Source organism: Dinoponera quadriceps, unplaced genomic scaffold (genome assembly GCF_001313825.1).
Source record: "Dinoponera quadriceps isolate SergipeBrazil2010 unplaced genomic scaffold, ASM131382v1 scaffold2102, whole genome shotgun sequence".
Classification (NCBI taxonomy): Eukaryota; Metazoa; Arthropoda; class Insecta; order Hymenoptera; family Formicidae; genus Dinoponera; species Dinoponera quadriceps.
Genome location: NW_014556306.1, coordinates 196,219 through 223,168, shown reverse-complemented (window position 1 = coordinate 223,168; position 26,950 = coordinate 196,219). Strand labels below are relative to the sequence as shown.

The window sequence follows — 26,950 nt, the reverse complement described above, 5'->3', positions numbered from 1 at the left end:
CAGTCGATCACTGCGACGCGCGGTAGTGGTAGTGACGGCTAGCTGGCAAGGTGGCGCATCGTCTCTTTTTTCTTTCATTTCTTTTTTCTTTCTTTTCCCTCTCGATTCTCGTGACAACGCAATTGTGATACGCAACGATATAATCATTGAATAATAATAGTAGTTGTAGTAGTAGTAGTAGTAGTAGTAGTAGTAGTAGTAGTAGTAGTAATAATAATAATAATAATAATAATAATAATAATAATAATAATAATAATAATAGTGTAACTAATTAATGATAATCATAAAGTAACTAAATTGGATATAATAGCAATAATAATCGTAATAAATGATAAATGATAAAGACAAAAAATAATGGTAATAATATTAACTACATATCAACATACACTTAAGCGGTATAAATACTAGTGGACAGATACCTCGTGTGATGACCGTCTAGATAATAGTGCGAAATCTTTCCCTCGCGTATTTCCCGAAAACTTTTCGTTCTTGGAACTCCGTTTTTTTTTCGCTGAAAGGGGAGAGGGTCGAGCATTTTCACGGATGAACGCGTTTCCATTCTCGTCGAGTTATTTAAAAGAGATTATAGATTGAGTGGCGCGCGCGATTATTAATTAATATGGAAACGACACGACGACTCGTCGAATGAATGAAAAAAAAAAAAAAAGAATAGAACAATACGGCGTGGCCCGACGCGAAAATATCGTCGAGTCGTCAGACCGGAGACAAAAAAATCGGAACAGAACCGCCGCGAGAGGAAGTACGGGAATTGATTGGGATGATCCCGACCCTGATTCTTCTTTCCTTGCGATCTCACTCAAGCGCACGCATACACACACTGCGAATATCCGCCGTCCTTGTTCGTCCTGGCATATTGTCTTCGCGGCGAGGACCGATCGGAAAATGTCCAAGAGAGAATTGCTCGGTCGACTCTTTCACTCGGGTTGATAAGCGACAGGAGCGTAGAAGCACACACAGTGGCGATTCACAATCTCGACCGTTGCGGCTTGACGGAGAAAGATCGCGGAAGACGTTCGCGGGACGAACAAGGACGCGGACTCCACGACGATCACCTGGTTCGGTAGTCCTCAACAATTATTCGCGTTAAGATCGCAGGATTCACCGTTCCAACCGTTCCCGTATACGCGCACACTTTTTTGTACCCGTCGAATTTCATCGATCGCGCGCGGAACGGGTCGAAATCAAACTCGCGAGTGTCGATTAATATGAGGGGTCCACCTTACTTGAGAAACTTGCTTCTACCAAGTCGACCGAGCCGAAAACATTCCTACTTAAATCTAGAATCTCGCGTGTTATCGATAAAGAGATATTATAATGGACTACAAAATAAAAAAAAAAGACAGAACGCTTAGACTACAAATCTTTCTTTCCTATCGTATAATGTAGTAGTAATAGTAATGCTATAAATTCGTACTGGTTGATTCAGAAATTCAAGACATTCGGATTAGAGTCCCGCTAGAGCTCATTACAAGGATCTGGATACGATCGGATCTCGACTACCGAATCAAGCAATCGGGGAAACAGCGATGACTACGAATTGTGCCCAGGATCCTCCAGGCGGGCTGGTCGATCGCGATAAGAGAATAATTCCGGGATGTAGGAGCGTTCGAACGTAGTTCGGTGAGCGCTCCTCCAGCCGAATCGCCGCGAATGGTCGTCCGTTGATAGACCACCGTTTCCTCATTTAAAAATACGTCACTTTCATTCGAAAAGGGATATATCCGCGAGCCGACTGGATGAACGTTGGCGCTACGATCGCGCTCGTCCGATGGAGCAACGGAAAATCAAAGCTTTAAAACGATTAAATTCATCAGTGCGTTAAAACCCGTCGTATCGTTCGACTGACGTAAGATTCCTCTTCCGTGGCTGAGCGGATGAGACGACGAACGCGGAAGTCTGGAAGTTTCAGACCGACACAGCTAGGGCTTTCCAAAACTTCCAGCACGTTGCGAGCGTCAATCGACGTTTCCTCGCGTTTAAATCGTCGACAATCGGCAGCCGGGAAAGATCCTGGTGCAATTCGCGAATCCCCATGATCGAGTAATGGAGCCGTTGGAAGGACGTGCCAGCTAGCCTTTTTTTCCCTTCGCTAAATTCCGGGGGAGTACGATCACGTATCGCGTCGATGAACGGAAATCGCATCGAAAGCCGCAATACAATAATAATAATGTAATAATAATATAATATAATATTAATAAAAAAATAATATATAATAATAGTAAACATGCATGGAGTCGCACGGTGAATAGCCGTGGAACTTCCGGCGACCCATCCAACAAAATATATTAATACTATAGGTTCGACAGCGGAGGGAGGGGAGCGGAAGGAAAAGTGTGAATACAATGCCGACGCGAGCCTAAAACGGTCGCGCGCGGCAGTGTCGGGTCGCGAGCGGGGTCGTAGAGGATCATGATAGCGGTGGTTGGTGGCATCTTATCCGTTGACGGTTTGCAGGATGGATGGTGGTGGGATTGGTGGTGATGGTTTCGTCGAAATCCGCAAGCTACGACAAACACGTGTATGTTTTTATAATAAGCACAGCGACGCGAGAGAGGATGATGACGAGAGGAACAGAGCGTGCGCCTCAGGCTGCGACAATGTATGCGTACAGAGAGAACGAAATACAGAGCTAGAAGGAGAAGTCTTATACAATCAGCTACGACAACTAATGTGGCTACTATATGCGTTCACTAAAGATACCTTACTACAGTAATAAAGAAATTAAAAAAAAGAAATAATAATAATAATAATAATAAAGAAAACGCGAAAGAAAGATAGAAAGAACGAAGATCTCGTCGAAGGATAGGGAATATCTGGAGAAAGCGACAACGGCCCGTGTTCTCTCTCGCTTTCGTTCGTTGACGGCAGCGGTTGACCATGACAGGACAACGGCCGGTGATGGACGGCCGTCCGCGTCTCATTTCGCTGCGAGAGAGGCGAGCCCCGAGAATGAAGCTTCGCGACGACAACAACGTAGCGCAGCGCGCTTGATATACGCGCGCGCCATTGGCTTTCCTTCACGCGTGGGGTATGATCGGACACCCGATGATGTGTGTGTGTGTGTGGAACGCCCTACTGGCTGCGCTTTTCCGCTGCTCTATACCGCGTATTTTCCTATACTCGAGGAGATTCATTCACCTTGCGACACATTCTCCGCGCGAGTCCTCGATGATTGCCGTCTCCGCGCGAGTCGAGCGATCCTCTCTCATTCCTCGCCGACGAGTTCGCAAGGTTCCGACCGCGGTCGTGTTCTCGGTGGTCGCCCCGATGGCGTTTTCGGAAAGTATCAGTCGCGACACGCACGACCGTGTCTCTTCGAAAAAATGGATACCGAGCGCGCTCCTCGAGAAAAGTGCATGCGAAGGGCCGGGGAAATACGTCGGCCGCGCGCGAATTTAACTCGACGCGTGAGCTCTCGACGTTCCCGCCGCGGCTTCGGAAAGAACGTGTGGGAATGAACCGGATGAATATGTAACCGGCAATGATAAATCAAATCGAGGAGAGACGAGAGAAGCGAATGCGCGCAACACACGTGTGTATATATATATATGTATATATTCGTAATTACGCAATGCGTCACGCGACGAATTTCCGCGGAAGGAGGATCGTCGATGAGCGTTGCGCATACGAGTGAAAGACTGTGATAACCCGAAAAGGGGGCAAGGGGGTGGGTTTGAGTGAAAAATTCAACAACGACACATCCGATTCACGACAACGCTTCCATGCTGTACGTCGTCCCTCTCTCTATTTCTCTAATTTCGGATTCGGGAGACGATTTGCGCGCCAACTTCCAATCGATCGGTCGTCATTCTCGATTCCTAATGTATCTCCGATTACCGTTATAGTCAAGGTCTGAACATTACGAGGAAAATAATTATTCTGTAAAATCTCTACTAATTCGATGATAGGGTCGTGTATCCCTCTCTCTCTCTTTCTCAAGCGAACCTCAACGGAAGTAGCAGAGATTTTGGATAGAGACGCTTAATCATTTTCATCGTAATGCGAATATGAATTTCAGACGCGAGACGCGAACTCCTACACGATTAGCCAATCGGTGTGAGATAATCGGCGAAGTATGCGTGCACGAGTAATCGAAGTCCCACGGTGGCCACGCGGGTCCAAACACAGGGTGACGCGTCTTGTGCGTACCTCGTTGTGCGAACGTTTCGGCGATCTCGCGCGGATCAATTGTTTGACGTATCGCCTCGATCGATCGATCGGGGCCAAACAATTATCCGTACGCACGGCGTGCGAACGTGAATGCGTGAATCTGGGAAACGAAAAGCAACCATCGCGAAGGCAGCCGCGCCTTCGGTCAGTGTGCGGATCTATTTGACTGCTTGTACGCGCCGCAAGATCAAACAATCCAGATACTTGGACAATCGGCGCGACGAACAACGCGTGTCGTCGAGTTCTGTGTATTGCATCTGTGTCCGTATGTGTCACGTGTGTGTGTGTGTGTGTGTGTGTGTTTTGTGGACGGTGTATGACGGTTAGTTTGAGCAAACGAAGGATCACTTTCGTGTCCCGTGGGACACGCGAGATCGGATCTATCGGGAAAGTTGGCGCGCGTTGAATCCTGGTGTGTGTGTGTGTGTGTGGCTCGCGAACGAATTTCAACTCTCCCTTTGTCCGAAGAAAGAGGGAGGGGGAAAAAGAGAGAGAGAGAGAACGAGTGAGCGATTAAACGAACGAAGTTTCGCGGGACGACGCGCGTTCCTCGGGATCTTCACGAAGTTTCAGGAGCGAGAGTCGAGCGCGAACGATCGCGACGATCGGCTCGATCGTTCTCGATCGTTCAGCACCCCGTTGTGATTGTCCGTCGAAGATGAGGTAGCCGGGCTTAAACCGCGCGTCGATAATCCGAGGACGGGAAGCACGACCGACGAGAGCGGTCAGAAGCGAAAGTGGCTCGGCTGGTCCGAGGGTGTCGCGACGGGTGGAAACGCGCCTCTCGGTGTTGATCGTCGAATCAGAGTTGTCTCAGAGAGAGAAGATCGTTGATTAGTGCCGAACGGAGGGAGACGGGGATATATGAAGATGTGTGCGGGTGTGTATGATTGTTGTGAGTACATGTGAAGGGAGGAGGAGCGGAGGGAGGCGAGGGGGAAGTGACTAGCGGCGGCGAGCTCTACAACTAAACAACAACAACAGTATTTTCAGTATTATAACAACATTAACAAGTAAGTTTCCTTTTTTTTGTGCGCACGCGCGTGTGTACTGGAGCGCGTACGCGCGAAGAAAAGTGTGCACGCACGCGAGCGCGCGAATATTCGGGACCAGGGCTCTGTGATTTACGTCCTCTCTCTCTCTCTCTCTCTCTTACTCTCCCACTCTTTTCATCGTCGCGGCTCCTCAAGATCCAACGTCGCGCACCCGCCCGCGTCGGGGCCATGTGACGCGGGCGCGAAGAAGAAGAGCACTCGCGGAGACTCGCAAGGAGGGTAGGTGTGTATCGAAGGGGAGCGCGCTTTCTCGCATACCGTCGATAATGTCCGTGGTTCGCCAAAAAGTACACAGGAGCGGCTCGGGAAGTTCCTCCGCGGCGAGAGGAGGCTTTTTCTTTCCATTCTTCTCTCTCTCTTCGCTCTCTTGCCGCGAGAACACGACACATTCGTTTGTTCGGAAGTCGCGATCTCTCGAGAGTCACGCGTCACAACGCGCGTCTCTCTCTATTTCTCTCGGTTTCTCTTCTCACGGCCGGCGGTTGGTAGATGGGGGGGGAGAAGGGCGGATGATGACGACGGTGAGCCGGACGCGTCGCCGATGGAGCGGGCGCGAGAGAAGAAGACAGACGAGCGAAGGGAAAGATCGAGTCGCAGCCGGCCAACGATGAAGAGAAACGAGGAAAACGATGGCATGATTACGAACGTCGGCGTCGGGGCACGAAGATCATCGCCGTCGTCGCGACGTTTCGTTGGTCTACATGCCGATCGGCGGCACTTGCACGTAGCGGTATATGTACAGCCGGTAGTCCTTGCTGGCGAGCACGACCGAGCCGTCGTCCATCAGCGCGACGTCGAAGCACTGGGCATGTTTCACCTTGCTCTCGAGGGCTGACACCAGCTGACCGTCCTGCGTGAAGATGGTCAGGTTGAAGTTATTGTGATTATCCGCTATCAGTATCTCGCCCACGCCGTTGATGCCGACGCCGATCGGATAATTGGTGACACCTTCGCCGCCGATCTGACGCAGGTAAGCGCCATCGTAGTTGAAGACCTTGACGCAGTGCGCGCGGTTGTCGCTGATGAAGATCTCCTGCTTGTCGTTCACCACCACGCCGTTCGGGAATTCGAGGTGCTTCGAGCAGCCGAATTTCTGCAGCACGTTGCCGGACTGGTCGAAGATGATGACGCGCATCACCTTGCACTCGACCACGACGATCCGGCCTTTCGAGTCGACGGTGACGCCGCGGGGGTGCTGCAGAATGTTCGCGCCGAACTTGCGCACAAACTGGCCGTACTGGTTGTAGATCTGTATCTGGTGAGTGGGCGAGCGCTCGGTCACGATGATGTCGCCCGACGTCTTGACAACGGCGACCCGGTTGGGATAGAGCAGCTGGCCGTCCCGCTTGCCGCACTCGCCGAACTGAAACTTGAACCTACCCTCCTTGTCGAAGATCTGGATGCGGTGGTTGTTGGTGTCGGCGACGATGATGTCGTTCTGCGCGTTCACCGCAACGCCCGACGGCTCCGTGAACTGGCCCTCCATCACGCCGAACTCGCCGAACTTGCAGTGGTAAATCATCTTGTTGCGCTTGATCTGCGACTTGGGCGGGAATATCGCGGTGGCGGACATCAGCTTCGATGTGAGGTCGAGGACGGACTCGCCGGGCGCGGCGTTCGCCGCCACGGCCACCGCCGTGGGCATCGCGAAATGGTCGTTGCTCGTCACTACCGGGTAGGCGTCGCTGCCGCCGTTGCTCCACTTCTCGTACGGGTTCGCGTTCATGCCGTTGAGATTGACGTCGCTGATCGGCGTGGAGAACGGGCCGAGGCTGTTGGCCGAGCTGAACCGCTTCGTAATCACGGTGCTGATCGTGTCGATCGACGAGGGCGACGAGGACGAGCCGCAGCTCAGGCTCGACGAGATCAGCCCGTTGCTGTACGACCGATCCAGCAGGAGGCCGCCCAACGAGCTCGCGCTGCCCGGCCCGTTGCTGATGTTGCCGCCGCCGATGCCGTTGCTCGAGAGCGCGGTGGGCCGCGCGATCGGCGGCTGCTTGCCGATCGGCCCGGCGCTGCTCTCGCTGTTGCTCCGCACGTATCCGAAGGTGTTCCTCACGCCCACCTGTATCGCCTGGTAGTTGCTGACGAACTCGAGATCCGCGGTCTGGCTGGCAATGTCGGGCGTGTAGTTGAGCAGCTGCTGCAGCTTCGTGTCGAGGATCTTCTTGATCATCAGCACCTCGATCACGTGGGCGTACTTGGTCACGCGCTCGACGAAGTCGCACGTCTGCAGGATCTTGTCCGACATCTCGGTGGCCTTCTGCGTGATCATGTTCAGCGAGAGCTGCTTCGTCGAGAACACCGACTCGAGCTCCTTCAGCAGCTCCTGCTTGCGCTCGTCCAGCATCGACCGGTAAAACTGGAAGGTCTCGTTGATCTCGCTCTGCGCCTTCTGGTATTGCTTCTGCAGATGCGCCGAGTTCTGGTCCGCCGCCTTGATCGAGGCGCGCGCGTCCGCCGCTTTCGCGCGGCACTCCTGCACCAGCCGCACCACCGTGTCCAACTGCTGCGGCCCGACTTCCGAGACGTGGCCGCAGTCGTGCATCGGACCCGTGTGATCGGTCAACGAGCACTCCTTGCAGACCATGACGGTGCAGCTGCGGCAGAAGTACTTCAGCACCTCTTGCTTGTGTCGCGTGCAGTAGTGCACCTTCTCCACGCCGCCGCCGTTGTTGCCGTTTATCACTAGACTGTTGCTACCACCGCCGCCGCCACCGCCGCCGCCGACGCTGCCGGTGCTGCCGTTGGTGCACTTGGGTAATTCCGTAGTCGTTTGGGTCGTGCCGCAGCCGCTCCCGCCGACCGTCTCGAGCTTCGCCTCGGCCAGGGTGGATATCCGGTGGCCCTCGAAGCAGTGCATGAATTGGTGCGCCATCACGCAGTGCGAGCAGAGAAAGTTGGCGCAATCGAGGCAGTGCGCCACAGCGTCTGGCTCAGTGTTGAACTTGCAGCCGGTGCAGCGAACGTTACTGAGGCCTCCTAGGCGACAACGTGTGCAGGGCCCCTCGCCAGACTTCGGTGCGTCGAAGCAAAGGTCGCAGCTGTCGACGTCGCAGATCGCCGAGTCGCTCGCGGGCGGCGAACTACCGCTCACCGTTAAAGGGGACAGCGAGTTCAGGGACCCGATGGAATTCGCGCGCGATCCCAGCGAGTCTGTCGGCGAGGCCATCTTCAGTCAACCGGCATCCCTGCAAGCAGAAAAATCCTTTAGCGCCCATCCTGCTCGTTACGCGGCAAATGTCGCGTTATTTTGCGACGTCGGACGATCGAGCGCGTTTCGAGTCGTCCTCCTTCGAGAAGGATCCTCACAGTCACGGAAAATGAATTTTGAAATGACTCTTCTGGATTTCCCAGACGACAATTTGGAGAATTTTCCACGACCGATGTGTAATCTTAAGTTTCAACGCTTAGAAATTGGAGAAAAGAGAGCGAGCTTATATATCGTTTAGCAACATGATATAATCCTAAATGAAATGATAAATAAAGGAGTATTGGAGGGAATGCAGTTATGACGGAAAGGGTAAAAACGATAAATAAAATTTACCGATCACGATCATTCTCGACGAACAATCGACTGTGATTGCTCGCAAAATGTGCGAATTTTCAATACATACTTGATTATAAATATCAGATGTAACATTAAAAAGGTCATATAAGTACTCTTCAGAATAAGAGCGTGTAATGGAATTGTGAATCAAGTTCGACATTCTGGGCTCTCTTCTCCCGGAGGTTTTCCCCGGCCAATTCAAATTTCCATAACATTTCCCAGTTCTTCCGGTTCTACCCGGTCTGTAGCAGTGATTATACGTATACGTTATTATACCCCCGATATTTTTACATCCCGATAAATATTCCCCGGCGTTCATTTTGTTCGCTCGCACTTCCGACTCGTCGGCATCGATCGCCGGTATTAGCACACTGCGCGCTGGCTTAGCACGATACCGGGCGTCGACTATGTTCATTTCATCTGTACGATTCTTAGAGCACTGACGCACTAATAACGGCGCTCCGCTAAAAATATCTGAACACGCACCTCCATGAGATTTCCTTAGTTGTGAGATCATATTTGTCGCATTGTTTCGCATTTAGCCATCGTCTACAATAATAACACCGGCAATAACATCACGATAATGCTCAACCAGCTGTTCGGGTAAGAGAAAGTCTCTCCTCTCACGTGGTCGTTGCGCGTAATCGCTATTACGAACGTTTCCTATCTCGGCGGTCCCTTTTATTACGATTCCCACGCGCACGTACAATGATTCTTCCCCTCCTCTCCCCGCAACACAGCGTAGCAGTTATATTCGTGCCGGCTCGCGCGAACGAAGTCTCGTTCCTCTAATTAAATCGCTCGAGCCGGACGGCCATGTTTCACCTGGCAGCTAGAAGAGGAGAGAGATCGGCGAGCCGAAAGGGAAGGGAATGACGCGCGCCGCCGGCGAAGGAAAAGGAAGAACGAGGGAAGACTGGTATAGACCGCGAGTCCAAGGTCACGAATGCGAAGGTTATCGTACTTCTCTCCTACCCGGCCGAGCGAATTTATCGGGTACCGTGCGACGACACGCTCGCTTTTCCACGCTTGTGAGGAGGAGGAGCAGCAGCGAGAAAGATAAAACGCCCGAGGAGGAGGGAAGAAAGGAAGAGACAAAGAGAGAGAAAGGAGAGCTGGAAGGTATTTTTCAAGAACTTCAACGTGCGGAGATGAGTCTGTGCGACGAAGATATGGTTTCTCGAGGAAAATCCGGCTGTGCTCGTCGACGATAGGAGATTTTCATAGAGAAAATAATTGCACGGGCTTATTTTGACTCTTTTTACTTGAGTAAAATAAACGATCAAGTTACTGAACTGACATCGGAAGTAGCGTGAAAGAAAGATGATAGAGAGAGAGAGAGAGAGAGAGAGAGAGAGAGAGAAAGAGAGAGAGAGGCTGCCGCCAAAGAGAAGCGACGGGACGAGCGAAGAGAGAGAGGAAGAACAAAGACCATCTGCTCTCGGCTCCAGGAAACGCTTCTGAAAAGTTTCTACGCTGGCGAGCATCCGCACGAGTGTGCGACCGTGCCGTCTTCGTGCAAGAATTTCGATTAACTCCCGAGATAAAAGGTGAACGCTCCTGAGGGAAGCGTCCGTGGAGCCGAGGTCGCCGGAAAGCCGCGTTTAACATACCGAGGCCGAAGAAGTCGCGAGGAGAGCGTAACGCGACCGCGCCGAGAGCGTGCGACAGGCTCTCTCGCCGAGAGCGAATGCGTGCGCGCGCACTCCATTGTCTCTGTGCGCGTGAAAAATAAAAGAGAGAGAGAGAGAGAGAGAGAGAGAGAGGAAAAGGATAAAAATGAAATGAAAGGAATAAAATAAAAATAAACGAAATGGAATGAAATACGCGCGCGAAATATTTTTCAGCTGACGGGTTAAAACGTCGTTTTTTCAACGACGCGACGATCATTTTTTCCGTGTATGGATTTGTACGCGAGCTGATGGCGTCAGAGCGAAATTTTCTTTTGCGACATTATAAATTTGCTTTAACGAAAACACCGTGAAGCGCAAACAAGTTTCACGCGCGACGAAGAAAAAGGCGATCGCGAGTCCTTAAATGTATTCGTTAGGGGAAAAGTTGGCTCCATTTATAGCGCACACTGTACTGTGAATATTCCGTGTACACAACAAACAAGTTACGGAAGCTTTGACTACATTTTGCCCGTTTATTCGTACACGCGTTTATTTTTCGAGATAAAATCCGCGACGCGTCGAACGTTTTCGCGATTTCATCGGTCGCGTGTTCTTCTCTTCTTTTTTTCTCTCCGCTCATCTTAACATCTGCCTTTTAACGTACGTTCACCCCGCATGTTGGAGATTGTTAAGCGAAGAAGAGAGAGAGAGAGAGAGAAAAAGCAAGCTGTTTCCAAGAACCACCGTACGACGTGTGACAAATCACACACGCCGCGGCGGGATATAACGAGTTAATTCTTTCCCTGCGCGCGCGCTGAATAAAAAATGCTCCGGGGATCAGGGAGAGGAAGCGAGCGCGCAGCAACGTGTCCTTGGCGAGGATAATTCCCGTTATCGAGGTACCGTTGCATTTTCGAACGCAGCCCCTCGGTTGAATGCACCGTGGGAAGGGGTGGCGGACGGCGCGTCTGGTTTCCATGGAAACGCTGCATCGACCGCCCCAACCCTCCGACCAGGGTTGTTCCGTCGAGGGTCGAGTCCGTTGCCACTCGTGCTGATGGTAGTGGTGGTGGTGGTGGTGCGGAGAGAGACAGAACCAGGGGGAACCGGCAACCGCCCCTCGGGAACGGTAACCGTTGGTGCATCGCCCTTCGTCGACGCAGCCCTGCGCGGTGGCGGCGGATGCTTTTCTACCACGGAATGATCGGGAAGAAATTCGCCGGGACGAGTGGAGAAAGGAAGGGGTAAAAAAAGAGCGAGGTCCGATGAAAATTTTCCTCTCGAAACGTCCCCCCTCCCTCCCACGGTCGCTCCTTCCTTCTTCTCGCGAGCGAGTGAACGTTTCCCAATCGAGTTAAAACTTTCGCAACTCACCGTATTTATAAACATCAGTGTTACAAGAATCTCCTCGACATCGTTCTCGAGAGTTCTCTTGGCCTCGCACCGGCTCTCGCGTACCTCCGCGAGGAATTCGGCAGCGTGACGCTCGCGAATTCGCTTCTTCTTGGATTGCTTTTCGACGGGAGTCTTTCGACAACGCGTAACTGACGCGAATATCTCCGAACTTGCAGACTCCAGACCCATCGTCTCTTTCCGAATCACGCGCTCCCGAGCTATCGCGACGATCGTCGGAAGGCAATCCGATTTTCTACGATCAAGAATCGCCCGCAAATTGTCCTAAGCGTCATCTTCGAAGGTTTCGCGGATAAATCCCCGCCGCGAGAGCTCAGGATCAAGGATGCCGGCGATGGCACATCCTCGCGTGTATTCCGCCCGGTAATTTCAATGTCACTGCCGGATGATTCTTCAGCCCCAAACGAGGGGAGCGGCCATCACCCGCCCCCTCCACTCTCGTTTGATTAACGTTATTTCACTCGACGGGCGAGCATCGACCGCGATCGATACACGGCACAGCGACGGCAGTCGCGGCGGTGGGGGTGGAGGCGGCAGCGACGACGGCGGCGATGGGTATAGTCACGTTGCGAGCCGAGGAACAAGGAACGAGATGAGACAGACGGAGCGGGCGAAAAGGCCATCGGCCTGCGCCGCAGACGGATTGGTAACGGCTGCGGCGCGCTGCGGTTATGGGAAAAGGTGGGCGAGCGAGCGAGATGAACGGTGGGAGAGAAATTTATTGCACCTCGGGACCCTCGAGGCCTTGTATATTTAACAATGATATGTGATACGTCGGCGCGAAAACAGTATCCGGAGAAATATAGACGCTGATAAGTACGTGCGCTGTTGGAAACAATTAGGGGAGCACGCTCTGGAGAACAGGTGCGGGGGTACACGGCATAAAAATGCTCCGTCGAAAAGCAGACCGCAATGCTGAGAGGATTTCCCGCAGCAGTGTGTGTATTATCATGTATATAAAAGCGTTTGCGTTTCTTCGATCTGTCAGCGGCCGGTTTTTCATTTATGGAATGCTTCTTTTTCACCGGGTAAAACTACTCAATGCCTGTTTTGTTTTCACGTTCTCAGCATCGAGTTCTCCGGTTATATTTGTGTGCCTCTGGTAAAAACTGTCCTGATATTAATGTGAGACCTCGAAGAAATAAATGGGCCGGTCCTATAATTAAGTATTAGTTCCATGTCGGTGCTGGAATACTGATTCGAAATGTCCGGATTTGGAAAAAATAGTTGAAAATGCCACGAGAAGGAATTTGGAGTCTCTCAGAAATCAAATTCTTTTTTTTCGTGAATTTCTTATTGATTAGTGTTGGACTTATCTAAATTTAGGAATTTACAGAAAATAGATTCAGTTTGGATTTGAACGACTCAATTATTTTGATATGATTTTGGTTGAAATAAAGACAAACAAAATAATCGTATGTAATACCTACATAACAAATAAATTACTAGAGGAAATAAAATATTATTTAAGAAAGTTACTTGTAATGTATAATTGGAAAAAATATGGCACACCTTGAAGCTGTGTTATTAAGCAGAAAGAAATGTATTTTGAACCTACAAGGAAAGAATATTTCAAGCTGCGGAGAAAGAGAGAACGAGACGGAAGCCTACCAGACGTCAGATCGATCGTGTCTGCGTGCCGCGTCGGGAACGGAAACGGAAGTGGTGCTTGTAACGAGATCGTTTAGGTCTCCCAACACGTCGAAGGATTTCTAACGAGTGGAAAATTCTCGCCCCAAGATCGTAGCAAATGAGTTTTTCTCGCAATAAAGCTTACTTTAGCCTCCAATATTTGTAGAAATTCACTTTTTGAGAATATATACAAACAATACCGCAATACTAATTTATATACGAATTTTTGTCTCCATATAAAAATTGATGATTCACAAAGTCGCTAGTAACTTAAATTACGTAACGATTAACAGTGGCGATCTGCAAAATTTAGAAAAAAAAAAAAACTGAAAATTCATGATACAAAATTAATTTTATTGCTGTTGCGAATTTTTCTGTTACATACTTTTACGTGGAGAATCTAAGTAACGATCTCTTCGGCACGAAGGCATTGCGGGAAACGCACGATGTCGATAATTCGTTGCCCATGATTGAACACGAATCATCCGAATAAACTGAATCACTTAATCGAACCTCTTCGAAGCTGACCACTTTCCCCATATTCCTTGATTCTAAAAAGTCAAGCGAGCATTGATCATCGTGCGTCTCGGTGACAAAATCACGCAAGAGCGAATAGTCGCGCGTTCCGATCGTTAGCGGCGGAGTGCATTCCAGCATTGTCCCAAATTTTAAATCGAGCGAGGCGCGTCCCGCGAATGGAAGCTGGGAGAATCTCTCTCGGAACGTAACTCTCTGATGCATCTTGACCCCTGAAGTGCATCGGCGTCGTGCTTTCCGGAAGTGCTGGTCGTTTCGCCGTCGAGGTTTACGAGCGCGGAGTTACGATACTACGCGACGACGTTCTCTGTGCGCGGAATAACGCCGCTAGAGAGGTCACTGTACTGCGAACCCACTAGCTCTACCTACCGCCTGCCTCTCGCCGGCGGAAGGTCATTTGCGAATCGTAATATCGATCTCGCGTATGGACACATCGATGACACTTCCCTCGACAACTTTGTCAGGTTATTATCCGTGGAAACGATAACGCACGAAACGCATAGGCCCATTCCCCCGGCTGCGGAATGGTAATTGCTTTGTGACGGCGTGATTCAAAGACACGATAATTCGCGCGTTGAGTTAAGCTTCGTTTGACTGGCGAAAACAGCGATCGGCGAGCGATATATTAGCGATAGTATCTGTCATGAGTCATCATGACGTAATTCCGATCATTTTATGATCAACGCGGCCGGTGGAGTTGACGACGCGGGAGTTCTCTCATTGTTCGACAACTGTCGCATTTTTTACCGCGTGCACGAGTTCTTGCTTTCTGAACGAAAAAAGTTGAAGGGAGAACAAATCAATTGCCCGGCAAACGAATTAAGGAAAAGACGCTATTACTTTTCAGTATGAACGTTATTAAACGGAAACACTTATATAACGAGCGATGGCGTGCACATATTCGCCGAATTCTCGCCTAATGAACGCGTGTGAGGGGAAGGAGACACGCAGCGCAAGAACGGTTAATTATCGAACGCGGAAAAGCCAGGAGGTTACTGTGGCCATTTCCCGCCGGTGGGTAGTATCGTTCCTCCGAGTTCTTAGTTGGCGAGACTAGCGCTCGAGAGCGGTATACCATAGAAGCCCGTAGAGTGGAAACGAGCGAGCGGTGTGACGCGTGTATCAAAGGCAAAGAGAGAGAGAGAGAGAGCGGAAGGGAGGATGAGAGGTTCAAGCACCATTTGACCGGTCTCTGAATCATCGTTAAGCGACCGTTACACGACGGCTCGTTAAATTGCACGGCAATGTGGGTGGGTCGGATAAATCGCACGTCTAAGGGGCGCTACATTGGCAGAATTGTTTTCGCGCGCGCGGCCTCCGACGCTCGCACGAAACGGCGACCGCGATCGGAATCGATCTCTCCTCTCTCATGATATCCGCCGCCGTGACGATTCTGCACACTAAAACGCCCTTGGCTCGGTCACTTCGATCAATGTTGCTGCTCCCCTATTTCGCATCGGGTTCTAAAATTATCTCCGCGAAAGGAGAGCGTAAAACACGGAGAAATATGGTTAACATTCGCGATACCGCGAATGCCGGAATTCTCGGGTGTGAAAATTCACCCTCTTCGCGATTTTCCGATCGCCCGCTGAATCATCCACGCGCCATCCCGAACTCTGAAAACGATTCGATAAATTGCCGCGCAAATTGCTTAATCTCGGATTATTTGCAATCTCACGGTGTTATCGGGGAAAAGCGGAGAAATATTAATAATCGTAACGCTGATTTGCGCGCGAAAATGCCCCTGCTGAATTTTCGACGTCTGTTTCACAGCGAATTTTCTCTAACCAAAAGTTTGAAAACGATTTATAAATCGCGGTACGGATCTTTTCGCTCCGCGAATTATAATCTCACGACTCATTATCGCAGCATTGCCATCCCAGTCACCGGGACAAAAGAAAAGAAATAGTGACTGCTTTTCGGTAGAAAAAGTGACAAAAAGCGAACTTTCAGATATCAAGAACATTTTTGTCAAATTCTACGAGTAATTTCGGCTACTTAAGTAAAAAAGTAACATTTAGGCGGGTATTTACAATCGGGTCTTATATTTGTATCATCTTAAGTTCATCTTCAGATGCTGTGTGACTCATTTCATTGGCTACGAAGCATCTGAAAATAAACTTAAGGTGGTTTTAAATATAAGATCAGACTATGAATACCGGCCTTATTTTTACCTTCTCAGGGATTTATCTTTGGAGAACTTAACACGCAGCTGATTCTTTTCATAGTACGGTTTGAAAGTTCATAACAAGAAAAAACTAAGGGCATGAACGCTAACAAGAAAAAACTAAGGACAGAAGAACGATTTTAGGGCAGTTTTATTAAGAGCGGAAGAGAGAGAAGGGGGAAAAAGATATATTGAACGCTCATATTTTACAAATGTAACAGCAGCTCAAGAAAAACACGACTATAGCGATACATTTTAGGCGACGGTGGATTTTTTAGTGACCGGTCGAAAAAAGCGGTAAAAGGGACTTTAATGACTGGATGGCAACGTTGTTATCGGAATATATAAATAAAATACGAGAAATATAACAAATAATTGAAACGTAACGATTCGCGTGCAAAAATATCGCTCCTGTATTTTCGACATTTGCTTTCCGATGAATTTCTCATGTCAACTGCGAAACTTGAAAAAAAAAAACATATAAATCATAATGCGAGTCTGTTCACTTTGAATTATTTGCAGTCTCACGACGTTATCGAGCGATATGTTTAATCGAGAGAACAACTGGAAGATACAAATGCCGACAAATCCTTCGCACAGCAACAAATTTACACGATACACTTGACGATTACGTAATTAGGATGCACGCAATTGTTACGAGTGACTTGTCTATTAGCGCCGTAACCCGTGACGGATAACGGTCACTCCGAAGCAAACAATCACATTGATGATTGTCACAGGGCGACGTGCGAACGTGCACGACGTGGGAGAACGGAAGCCATTAATTTCAGAAACAGGCCTGACGTGCTCTCCTCAAGTAAGATTTCAATTAAGACCATCAAGTAATTAAAGTCGCTTCTCAAAAGTCTCGGATCGGTCTCGACCGGTCAACGGTTGGTATGTCGCACACTCGCCCTGTCGAGCGACGGACCGCGTTGAATGCATAATTTCTCCTTTCGCGTGCACGTAAGTTCTCGGACAATTCAAGCTCGTTTCACGAATGGCGCTTCGATAGTCGAATTAATAAAGAGATAAAATACATTAACGACATTACTTCTTGCTACAGCGGATATTTCCATAATGCAAATGACCGAAGTTGACGGCGTTTCACGTATAGTACCTTCCGCCGTGCATCGCGCACAATCGACCACACGAGAGAGGCGAAAAACCGAGGTAAAAGAGGACGAAAAGGAGAGTAGAAACCGTGACAACCGCCGGAGGGCATTTACATCTCTTCATAAATATTCGCATATTTCGGAAGATTCCGTTACATCGCCGGATAATTCTCTTTCTTTCTCCGCTCCACCCTGTTCTAATTATGTATACGTTAATCGAGAGTGGATTAGTTCCGACCATGCCGGGACACGTAATGGGCGGGATTACTGTACTTCCTACAGGCACTTACAGGCGACCGGTTCCGTTTGCTGGAGCGCGCGTTTTGTTGCGTTCAGCCCGCCTCGGAGCGCGGTGGTCGCATTATTACAAGTTGCGGGCCGCGCGTCTCGAAAAACGCGTGTTCACGTGTGTCACGCTTCGGAGAAGAGCTTCGGAGAGCTCGTGCAATCGCGCCGACGATTACGACGACGTTCGTACGGTACTCGTAGGAACGGCGATACTGGTATCTCTCGGGCAACGTCGATAACGACGTCGATAACAACCGTCGAATGTACCACGACGTTCCGACAACTTGGTGAACGAACGAGCTGAAAGTATACGGCCAAGTGTCGCGGCGAAAACGGGCCGTGGATATCTCGCGCTTTCGTTTACACGCGAATTTACGCTCACCACGTCGACGATACGACGTTGTTTTAATGTCGCGCGAGAGAAGCTTTACAGGAGTGAGTTTTGAACGCGAGGGGAGAGCGGGACGAGAGACAAGGAGGAGTAACGAGAAGAAGAGGAGAGAGAGGAGCTTCACAAGAGGCATCGACGAAAAGCGAGCACACCTGTGGAACGCTAATGATTATGAAAGGCGACAGAGGAGGCAGGCAGTTCGCGAAGTCTCGGTTGAACGACGACGATTCCTCCTCTATCTGGATTAAATGCACAGCCGACGACGGCGGAGAGAAAGAAAGGCATAGAGAGAGGGAGAGAGAGGTTTGTGGCACGTGATGCACTCTCAAGAAGAATTCACAGTATTCAGGAGAATTCGGATAAAAGATTCTATATCGCTGTGATTAAGTGCGTTTATGCCTGACCGATCGCTGTGATTAAGAAGATTCTAATAAAGTACCGTATTTCCAGTGGCGCATCAAGGGAGCTTTTCGTAAACTTACTATTTATCAAGCAAACTTTCGCTTCTATATATTTATTTCACCACCCCAATAATAACATATATATATACACAATATTACAAATACGAAAATATTCTTTTTTATATTTCTTATTAATGCTATATTTATGCGTCAGTTGATTTAATAAAGACGCATAGGTAATAGAAGGAAAACTTTTTTCTGTATCAGGGAACTCGAAACTTCTCGATACATCAAATGAGCTATTCAGAACTATCCGATTTTGATGTTAGGTGTGAAGTTAGCACCCCGTTTTTTGTTTCCTTTTTAATATTAATCGCCGGAACTCTTTTTATGAATATAAAGGTACTCCTATATCTATATCCTAATATCCTATAATCTTCAGGAGAAATCTGGAACTTTAATCAGAACTATTGAAAAGTAATGTGGGGGTGCTAACTTCATACGCCCAAAGAAATAGATATGTGTTTAAATATATGCTTACATATATGTATCTTAAATATTACTATAAATTATTAAAATTTTCACCATTACATTTTCAAAACGGAGTGGTCAATAAAAAATTCTGAAATTTGTTCATAATATCTGTATATTAGTCTTTAACATTACAATAGTTTTTTAAACTTCCACCTTATATACAAATGTCGAATTAAAAGAAATTTGGTGTGTTAAAGTTTCCATGCTTGCACACATACAAGTTTTCATAATTAAATATCTCGGAAACGGTAAAGATGATTGAAATTTCTATTACGCATTGTTAGGTCAATTATTAACTTTTGTATCATGTATATATTACAGGTTTATTTTATATTTTTTCTTATATTCTTAATCAAATGCTTAAATCTCCTCGACTCTGTAGCGCGCATCGCATGAGTTAAAATTATCCGGAGAAGAGAGACAAGGATAAAGAGAACGAAGAGAATGTGCAAAAAGATCTAACATATTACGTTGTTACGTTGCCACTCTTTGTGCTCGTGAGAAATAAAACACGAAATAAATTTCGTTACCAGAGTGACATGCGTTGCTGCTTGTCAGCTCGAAAGTCGTCGAATATAAAAGAACACTTCCTTCTCGACGAATTCCACAAAGCATATTCGTGCTTAATAGGAGAATTTCTTTTTTAATCATTCTCAAGAATTAATCTTTTTATCGAATATCGCAAATGCTTTTTATAAAATTCATCGAGCGCGAGCTTTTCTTCCAGAGACCGTATAACGCGGAATGTGACCGCGCTGCGTTTTTCTACGGCTCAATAAAGTCCTTATCATTCTTTATTTCAACTTTTTACCGTTCTACATAAAAAGAAACTCCGGGGCTTAAGGCCAAAGTTAAGCCGCTGCCATGCCATATGCCCGCCTCGTGAAACGAGAAAAGAAAGAGAAAAAAGGGAGGGGGAGGGGGAGAGAGAGGGAGAACATCCGACCTCTTTAAAGAGCGGCGACGAACGTTCACGTTCAACGGAAGCATCGGCCGACGATATAATGTCTTGCCCGCATGCGTCATTCTCTCGCGCTCGTAAGATCGGAGACGTCTTTTAAGGATCTCACACAATATACGACCCGCAGGATATATATCACAAGTGCCGATGTAACGTGACCGAAGCGCAATAAAGAGAAAATAAAAAAAAAATACGTTCGTGCTTCCACATTAATCGACGCGACGCGTTTCTTTCACGCGATCGAGCAAACGATTGTGAGATAAAACTTTCGAAATATATCTCACGATCTAGCTTATGGCACTCGCAGACACTGTTCTCTGAAAACAGCACGTCACCAGAAACAATTTAACCGAATGATACGAGTGACGAGCAGTGAAAAAAAGGGAAATCTTCGCTCGTTTTATCACAGGGTGTATCATTTGAAGTTCTCTCTTCCACGCATAGGCTTAAAGAACGGTGCGCGCGAGGAGAGAGGAATAATGATAATAACACACGTGACGCATGTCGCGCGTTTCCGCAATTAATGTGATTGCAGAGAATTTCAACGCTCTCGCCCACAGCACCGCAATTTCCCCGGCCGAAGTTAACAATAACGAACGTGTTTTACCATCGATGCGCGCATTTTTCTAGGCGGGCGAAAAGCGATGAAGAAGAAGAAGGCGCTACGACGATGACTTTGGTACGGCGCGGCCTGACTCGGCCGTATCACGGTTATAACTCTAATTAACATACGGCTGCCGCAATGCTAATTGCTAATTGTAATGCGGTTCGTTGCGCGAACAGTTTCTCACGGTGAAGTAGTAACGGCGCGGCCCGCGGCATCGCGTTAGGATTATCTGCATTATACCGTAGCGAGTTTAGTAACTCGTCCCCGGTCCCAGCCAAAGGGAAACCTAAGGGCGAATATACACACAGTTTAAGGGTAACTTCACGCTTGATTCGCTCCGCGTGGTGTTCACCAAACGGGCGAATCGAGTCTCCAGTAGAACGAATGTTTGATCAGTAAATTTCTGAAGCAACGGCATTTTCTTCGGCAATAGAGACGTAGAACCGTATAAATACTTCGACGACATAAATATTTGAGAAATATTTATGACTATATTTACCGACTATATATTCGAGTGACAAAAACCGAATTTAACAGTCTATTCAAATCCGAAAAAAATTCTCTGAGAATTCCCTGATTTCTCAGACAACTCATTCAAAATTTTACGGTAAAATGAAAGTAGTTTTAAATATATCTTGCGAATGAATATATATTTATTGTGCAAAGTCCTTAATATTGGGAGTACAAATTAGTTCGGTCCGTTTTTTTGTGGTCAAAAATGCATTTATTTCAGAACAAAATGAATGAACAGATTAATCAAAGTATTGTCCATCGCTAGCTACTACTTTTTCCCACCTCTCAGGCAATTTTCGAATTTCATCTCGAAAAAATGTCTCGTCTTTTGAGGCGATCCAAGTTAGGAGCCAATTTTCGATTTCTCCGAAAGAAGTGAACCTGCCAAATCGTGCTGCATCCGTCGGAACAACCATAGTAACCAAAGTAATCAGAAGGAGCAATGCCCGGTGAATATGGCGGGTGCGGTAAAATATCCCACTTGAGCGTTTCCAAATAAGTTTTTACGACTTTTGCGACATGAGCGTTATCATGCAGAAAAATAACTTTGTTGCCAATTGCCTTGTTGTGAATCATTCCTATGGATTTCAATCGTACGGAAACTCCTTGTTGCGTAACTTCTAATGATTCTGCAAGCTCCTCTTGCGTTTGACTCGGGTCTTCATCGAGTAATGCCTCCAATTCTTTGTTTTTGAATTTTTTTGGCTGTCCAGAGCGAGGCTTGTCTTCAACGCTGAAATCATCATTCTTGAAACGTCGAAACCATTCTCTACATGATTGATCAGTTAGAGCATTGTCACCATAAACTTCTACAAGCATTCGATGCGCTTCAGCTGCACTTTTCTTCCAATTAAAACAGAAAACTAAAACCTCCCGCAAATACTGCTTAGTTAACACCAAATTTGACATATTCAACACAGTAAAAAACAGGGGTTTTGTATGAAACTCAAAGCGATATAAACTGAATATTATTGACAGATGTCTAATCTCTCTGAAACCACCGAAATCAGTTGTCACTATGAAACATTCATAACAGCCAGAGCCATCGTTTAAAAACGGACCGGACTAATTTGTACTTCCAATATTTTCCGTTCATAAAAATTTATAAATCATAAAATAAAATTAAGAATCATTCGAATTTTAATGGTTAAATTTGAAAAAAAAGTTTTGAAAGAACTAGTAGAAACTGTAGAAACTGTAAAAAATAAAAATTTTTTTATTGCATAAAATTTTTTAAGTATATTTTCAAAAATTATAAACTAAAAAATTATTTAATATATTATTTAATATATAATGTTATTATTATATTAATTATTTAATATATAATGTACTTATTATTTAATATATAATGGATACAAAATGCAACTTTTATCAAAGTATTAAAATAAATATCTGTCTTAATTAAACAAAACTGCATCTCTAACCAGAAATCATAGTTCTCAATATAGAATACTGAATTAGTCGTTAAATCACAATACTGTAAACATCAGTGTAATATAATTAAACATTTAAATTATATACGTAGATATAAGACAAAAAAGAATCTATTATAAATATAAAAGAAATGCTAATATTTAAATATTAAACAGAAATTTATAAACAACCTTATAAATGCACGTAAACAACTAGTGTTAATAAATTTGCGCCTACGATTTATATAGCGCTATTGATTAAAATAAATTAAAAATCAGATCGAAAAATCCCAAATTACCTTTTTCTACGATTTATCACAAAGAAAATATTATTAAATAAAATTTAGTCCATCATATAATATTTCTCTGAATGAACAACGCGATAATATATGACTTGCAGACAAACGTTCATTTAAAATTTCGTGGAAATTCCAAATTTTCCAGATTTTTCCAAGTAGTAGACTTCTGTTTAATTATAAAAAGCAATTCAGAGATTAATAAAGTTTCAGCTTGAAATACTCAAAGACTACTTTAACATTGCACAAGTAATAAAATCATGTTTCTCGCAAAACAGCTCTCGAAAAACTGCGGATTAAAAGTAAGAACGAGAAATAAGTGACGGGAATAATTTGGAAATTAATAATGCCTTCACGAGAATAATTTTGACGCAAAGAAAGCGCACCTTTGCGAGAATAATTTTCAAATAAATAATACTTTTCGCGCGCACTAATCATTTTGAGCCCTCGGTCGACACGACTGCTCCCGTTTCCCTCGCTAATTTCTGACCGCTTTCGAGAACTCGCGAGCGTTTAGCATTTTCTTCGTCGCATTTATCAGTCTCATTATTACTTCTCACTGTCGAGAATTCCGTTTTTCCGGCCGCGCGGAGCGTGTTTCGCGAACGCAATGAGGAATTTATGGCTGCGGCAGACCGTAGGGAGGAAATGCTCTACGTCGAAGTTGCATCTCGTCCTTGTAATCAATCTTTCAGCGATGGCCGGCGACTCTTGAAATTTACTTTCTCGCTGTGTGTTACACGTACTATCGACCACGGCGTAGAACAGAAGCAACGGTACGACCGTAGTCGTTGCAGGAACATAAACATGCGATGTAATTTTAACGAGAGGCGGTCCCACATAGCGCCGCTTCGCGCGCTGAATTCCAAAAGATCATTAATTTATGGGAGCTCGTTCCACTTATTGGGATCGCCCGAGGCTATTTTAAGGCGCGGAAAATCTTTACTCGCTCCCTCTCACTCTCTCATTGGAAGAGACGAACTTTCTTAATTACTCGGTCCACATGACACGAGTTATCGGAGCATCCGGCTGTTTATTTATGCATTAGCGAGCCCACTTTTACGCGAGTAATTCTATTCGAGTTAATCACGCTGAACGTAGCAAATAATCCCTCCTCCTTCACTGTCATAGCGGTGTATTATTTTGCTGGTTTCTCGAGCGGTTTGTTATTACTCTAAAGACTGCAGAAGACAACTCGGAGCGAAATGTAATTGAAGCGGTTCGCGCCGTACGACGACACACAATTCGTTATCGATTAATTGAATTTATTTACATTATTCCAACGTGTTGGCGATTTTCTCGAGTAAGAGCGAATTCACGTCTAGCCAGGACACGACGCCCGCGTGGTGGGCACTTCGCGATCAATCGCGATTGATTACACGTTAGCGGGAGAACACATCTATTTATGCGATACTCAGCTTTCTAAAAGCGCCGTGAAAGGAGCGGAAATTATTTCTGACTCGTCCCACCGCGTTGTTTACAACGACGCACACGTTGTGTCAGAGACATCGATCGATACACCCTCTGCAGCTGCACGGCCGATATTTATAATGATAAAACCGTAGTCGGGCTCGTTTATTTACGGCATTATGCAATGTTCTAGATTGCGGGCGCGGCGGGAGAGACGCGGTCTGACGTCGCCGTAGCAGCGTCCTCTCCAGTCGCTTATTATTCATACCGATCTGTTGCACAACACAAATAATAAGCGAATTTCAGAATACTCGCTCGACTTCTTTCGATTAATCACAGATTAAATTAAAAGAAACACACCGCCGCGTCGAAGAAACCTGTATTGCCGTTTCGCCTCGAAGGATATCTCGACGCGGTAAAATTTGGCTGAATATTCGGAATCTAGAAAATGTCGAGGATTCAATCCGATTCGGCGTACAATCGTGCCAGGCACCGAAGATTTCGAGCTGGCGAGGCCCAAAATACGAATCTATCGAAATTCTAAGCTTCCAAGGTCTCGCAGTTCCAAGTTACCGTCTGTTCGCGTCGAAGTTTCAAGGTCCCAAGATTCCAAAACTCCCCAGATACCCACTATAATCTTCCAGATCTCATGTTGCGAGACTCCGAACTTGCGAGATGCAACGTTATAATATAGTGCTGGCTCGTGCCGCTTTATTATAATGCGCTAAAATCTATGCGTTGTATTTCGCACGATCGTATTTCACAGAAAGCATACTAATTTCAAGCTGCAAAATGTGATTCCAAGTTTCGCCTCTCTCTCTTCATGAATACGCAAACAATATATTCGCCGATAATATTGTTATCAAGAAAATATTTATTAGCGAGGAACCGGGCGATAATGCAATTAACGTTTCTCAATTCGCTCTTCCGTTCTGCGCAATTCATTCGCTACTATTAAATGCGATATTATCCATCGGGTTCGGGCAAAAGGCCAGCCTGAATTCTACCAGGTGGGAATCGATAGAGGCTAAAATTAGCTTAGCGCACTGATTGGCGAGAAAGCCGAAGAGCCGGAAACGAGATCAGCGTCCGTTAACAGCAACGGGATTCCGACGATCGAAAATTGGATAAGAGGGCAGCAGTTAAGGTTCTTCGAAAAAGTTGCTCACGGAGAGCTTGTGCACGAAAAGAAACGCCTCCCCCTCTTCCTCTCTTTCGATCAAAACTGAGAAATTGATTTTCAACGTTCTCCTACCGAGAAAATAATCTCGTGGTCTTTCACGTCGTGCGGCAACAAGATTTCATCTATTTAATATAACAGTGTTTGCGTAAGAGGCGAAGTAATATCGGTTGGCTGTGCACTCACCGTCCTCCTCTACATTGTTACGTAAGATGAATAGCATTTAAATTTTTGTTGACACCGCCACAAGCGCGCACGTTACCTATTAATTTCCGCATTTAGGAAGAAAAAAAAGTAACCTACACACAGCATACACGAATATGCTCGACACATATATACATACAATTTCTTTTAACCGATATAAAAATAAATCTCGAAGCAATCTTGAATCGTGTACGAAAAAAATATGTACAACCTTCGCGCAACGACAGACGTTTACGCGCGAGCTAGAACATTCGCTACGGGAGAATCAATTGACAAAAAAAGACGATAATGAACTTCGATATTTTCGGGAAGGCTATGTTGCAGTTCGACTTCGTGAGTCTTTTTTTAACGATAGGACAGGAGGGAGCAGATTCCGATATATCCAAGATCGGAGAATTCCCGAAATACCCGGTTCAAAGCAGTTGGACAACTCTTTCCGTGAAAAAGCTCGACCGCTTTTCTTTTCCCTTCTTGTATTAATATAAAAATACGTATGATTATACCGCGAGGAAAATGTTCCCTCAAGCGCAATTTCCACCGGCCAACCACTCGCATTTATTACAGCTACGTATCGTCGTAAAAAATTTTATTTCCCGCGACCGCTCGTGTCTGGGTCACGCGCACCACCATCGCGGCAGAAATAATTAAGCACCGCGCGACGCGCTTCTCCTTTCTATTTCCATTTCTTTCAACGCTCGCTCACCCTGTCGGTGAGGGCGTCGCGGCGCCGCCTGACGTCCGGCGCCGTACGCGCACTGACACGTCGTCGTCCACGCGGGGACGGCGGCGGGATCACACGCAACTCCGACGCGATCGATAGCGCCGTCGTGAGTATCGTCAAACTCGGGGAGATACTCGCGCGATACTCCGAATTAAGATTATTTCGCGTCGATACGCATCGTAAATAAAAATAACGATACACCAAAAATACGCATCTAATGCTCTCTCATATTTCTGGCATATCGATATTTTTATTGACGATATCGATACGAAATGTCGATATTTATCGCTCCTCGGTGTTAAAACCTTGAAACCGTTCATTCGCGAAGTTCGACTCTCGACGAGCGGATGTGTGTTTTTACAATTTTACGAACGCGGAGAATTGCAAAAAATCAAGCAGAAGAATCACAGGGGAATCGAATTAATTAGATGCGAAGTAGGTAAATAATTGGATACGGGGTTGGATTTGGGGTCAACGAGGAGTCGATTGGCGACTAATAAACATTACGGCTTTCTCTAGAGCTCTCGACGTACGCGCGACCTTCCTCCGACTCTCCTCCTTGATACACTCTTCAAGTGTACACGCGGCATGTATTTTTAAACGACGGAAAATATTTTGCTCGCGCTTTTCGGATCGCGTGCACGCAAATTTGAGACGCATTGTGCCAACGCGACCTTCCCCGACGGTATGCGCAACAACAACCGTCCGTATGGTACTTAAACGCCGCGCATTTCACGCGGGTACGTAGATCCCCCCCCC

The 26,950-nt window shown here is 46.7% G+C and overlaps 1 protein-coding gene across 2 annotated transcripts in view; it reads right to left on the bottom strand.

Annotated features, from left to right (window-relative positions):
• Positions 1-307: 307 nt before the first annotated feature.
• LOC106747244 (brain tumor protein-like) overlaps positions 308-26,950 on the bottom strand; it is a 58,875-nt gene continuing 32,232 nt past the window's right edge. For both annotated transcript variants that reach the window (XM_014624598.1, XM_014624596.1), the window contains exon 2: positions 308-8,437. In XM_014624598.1, the coding sequence (XP_014480084.1) occupies positions 5,944-8,418 (2,475 nt within the window). In that variant the 5' untranslated portion in view covers positions 8,419-8,437 and the 3' untranslated portion in view covers positions 308-5,943. The remainder of the gene's footprint in view (positions 8,438-26,950) is intronic.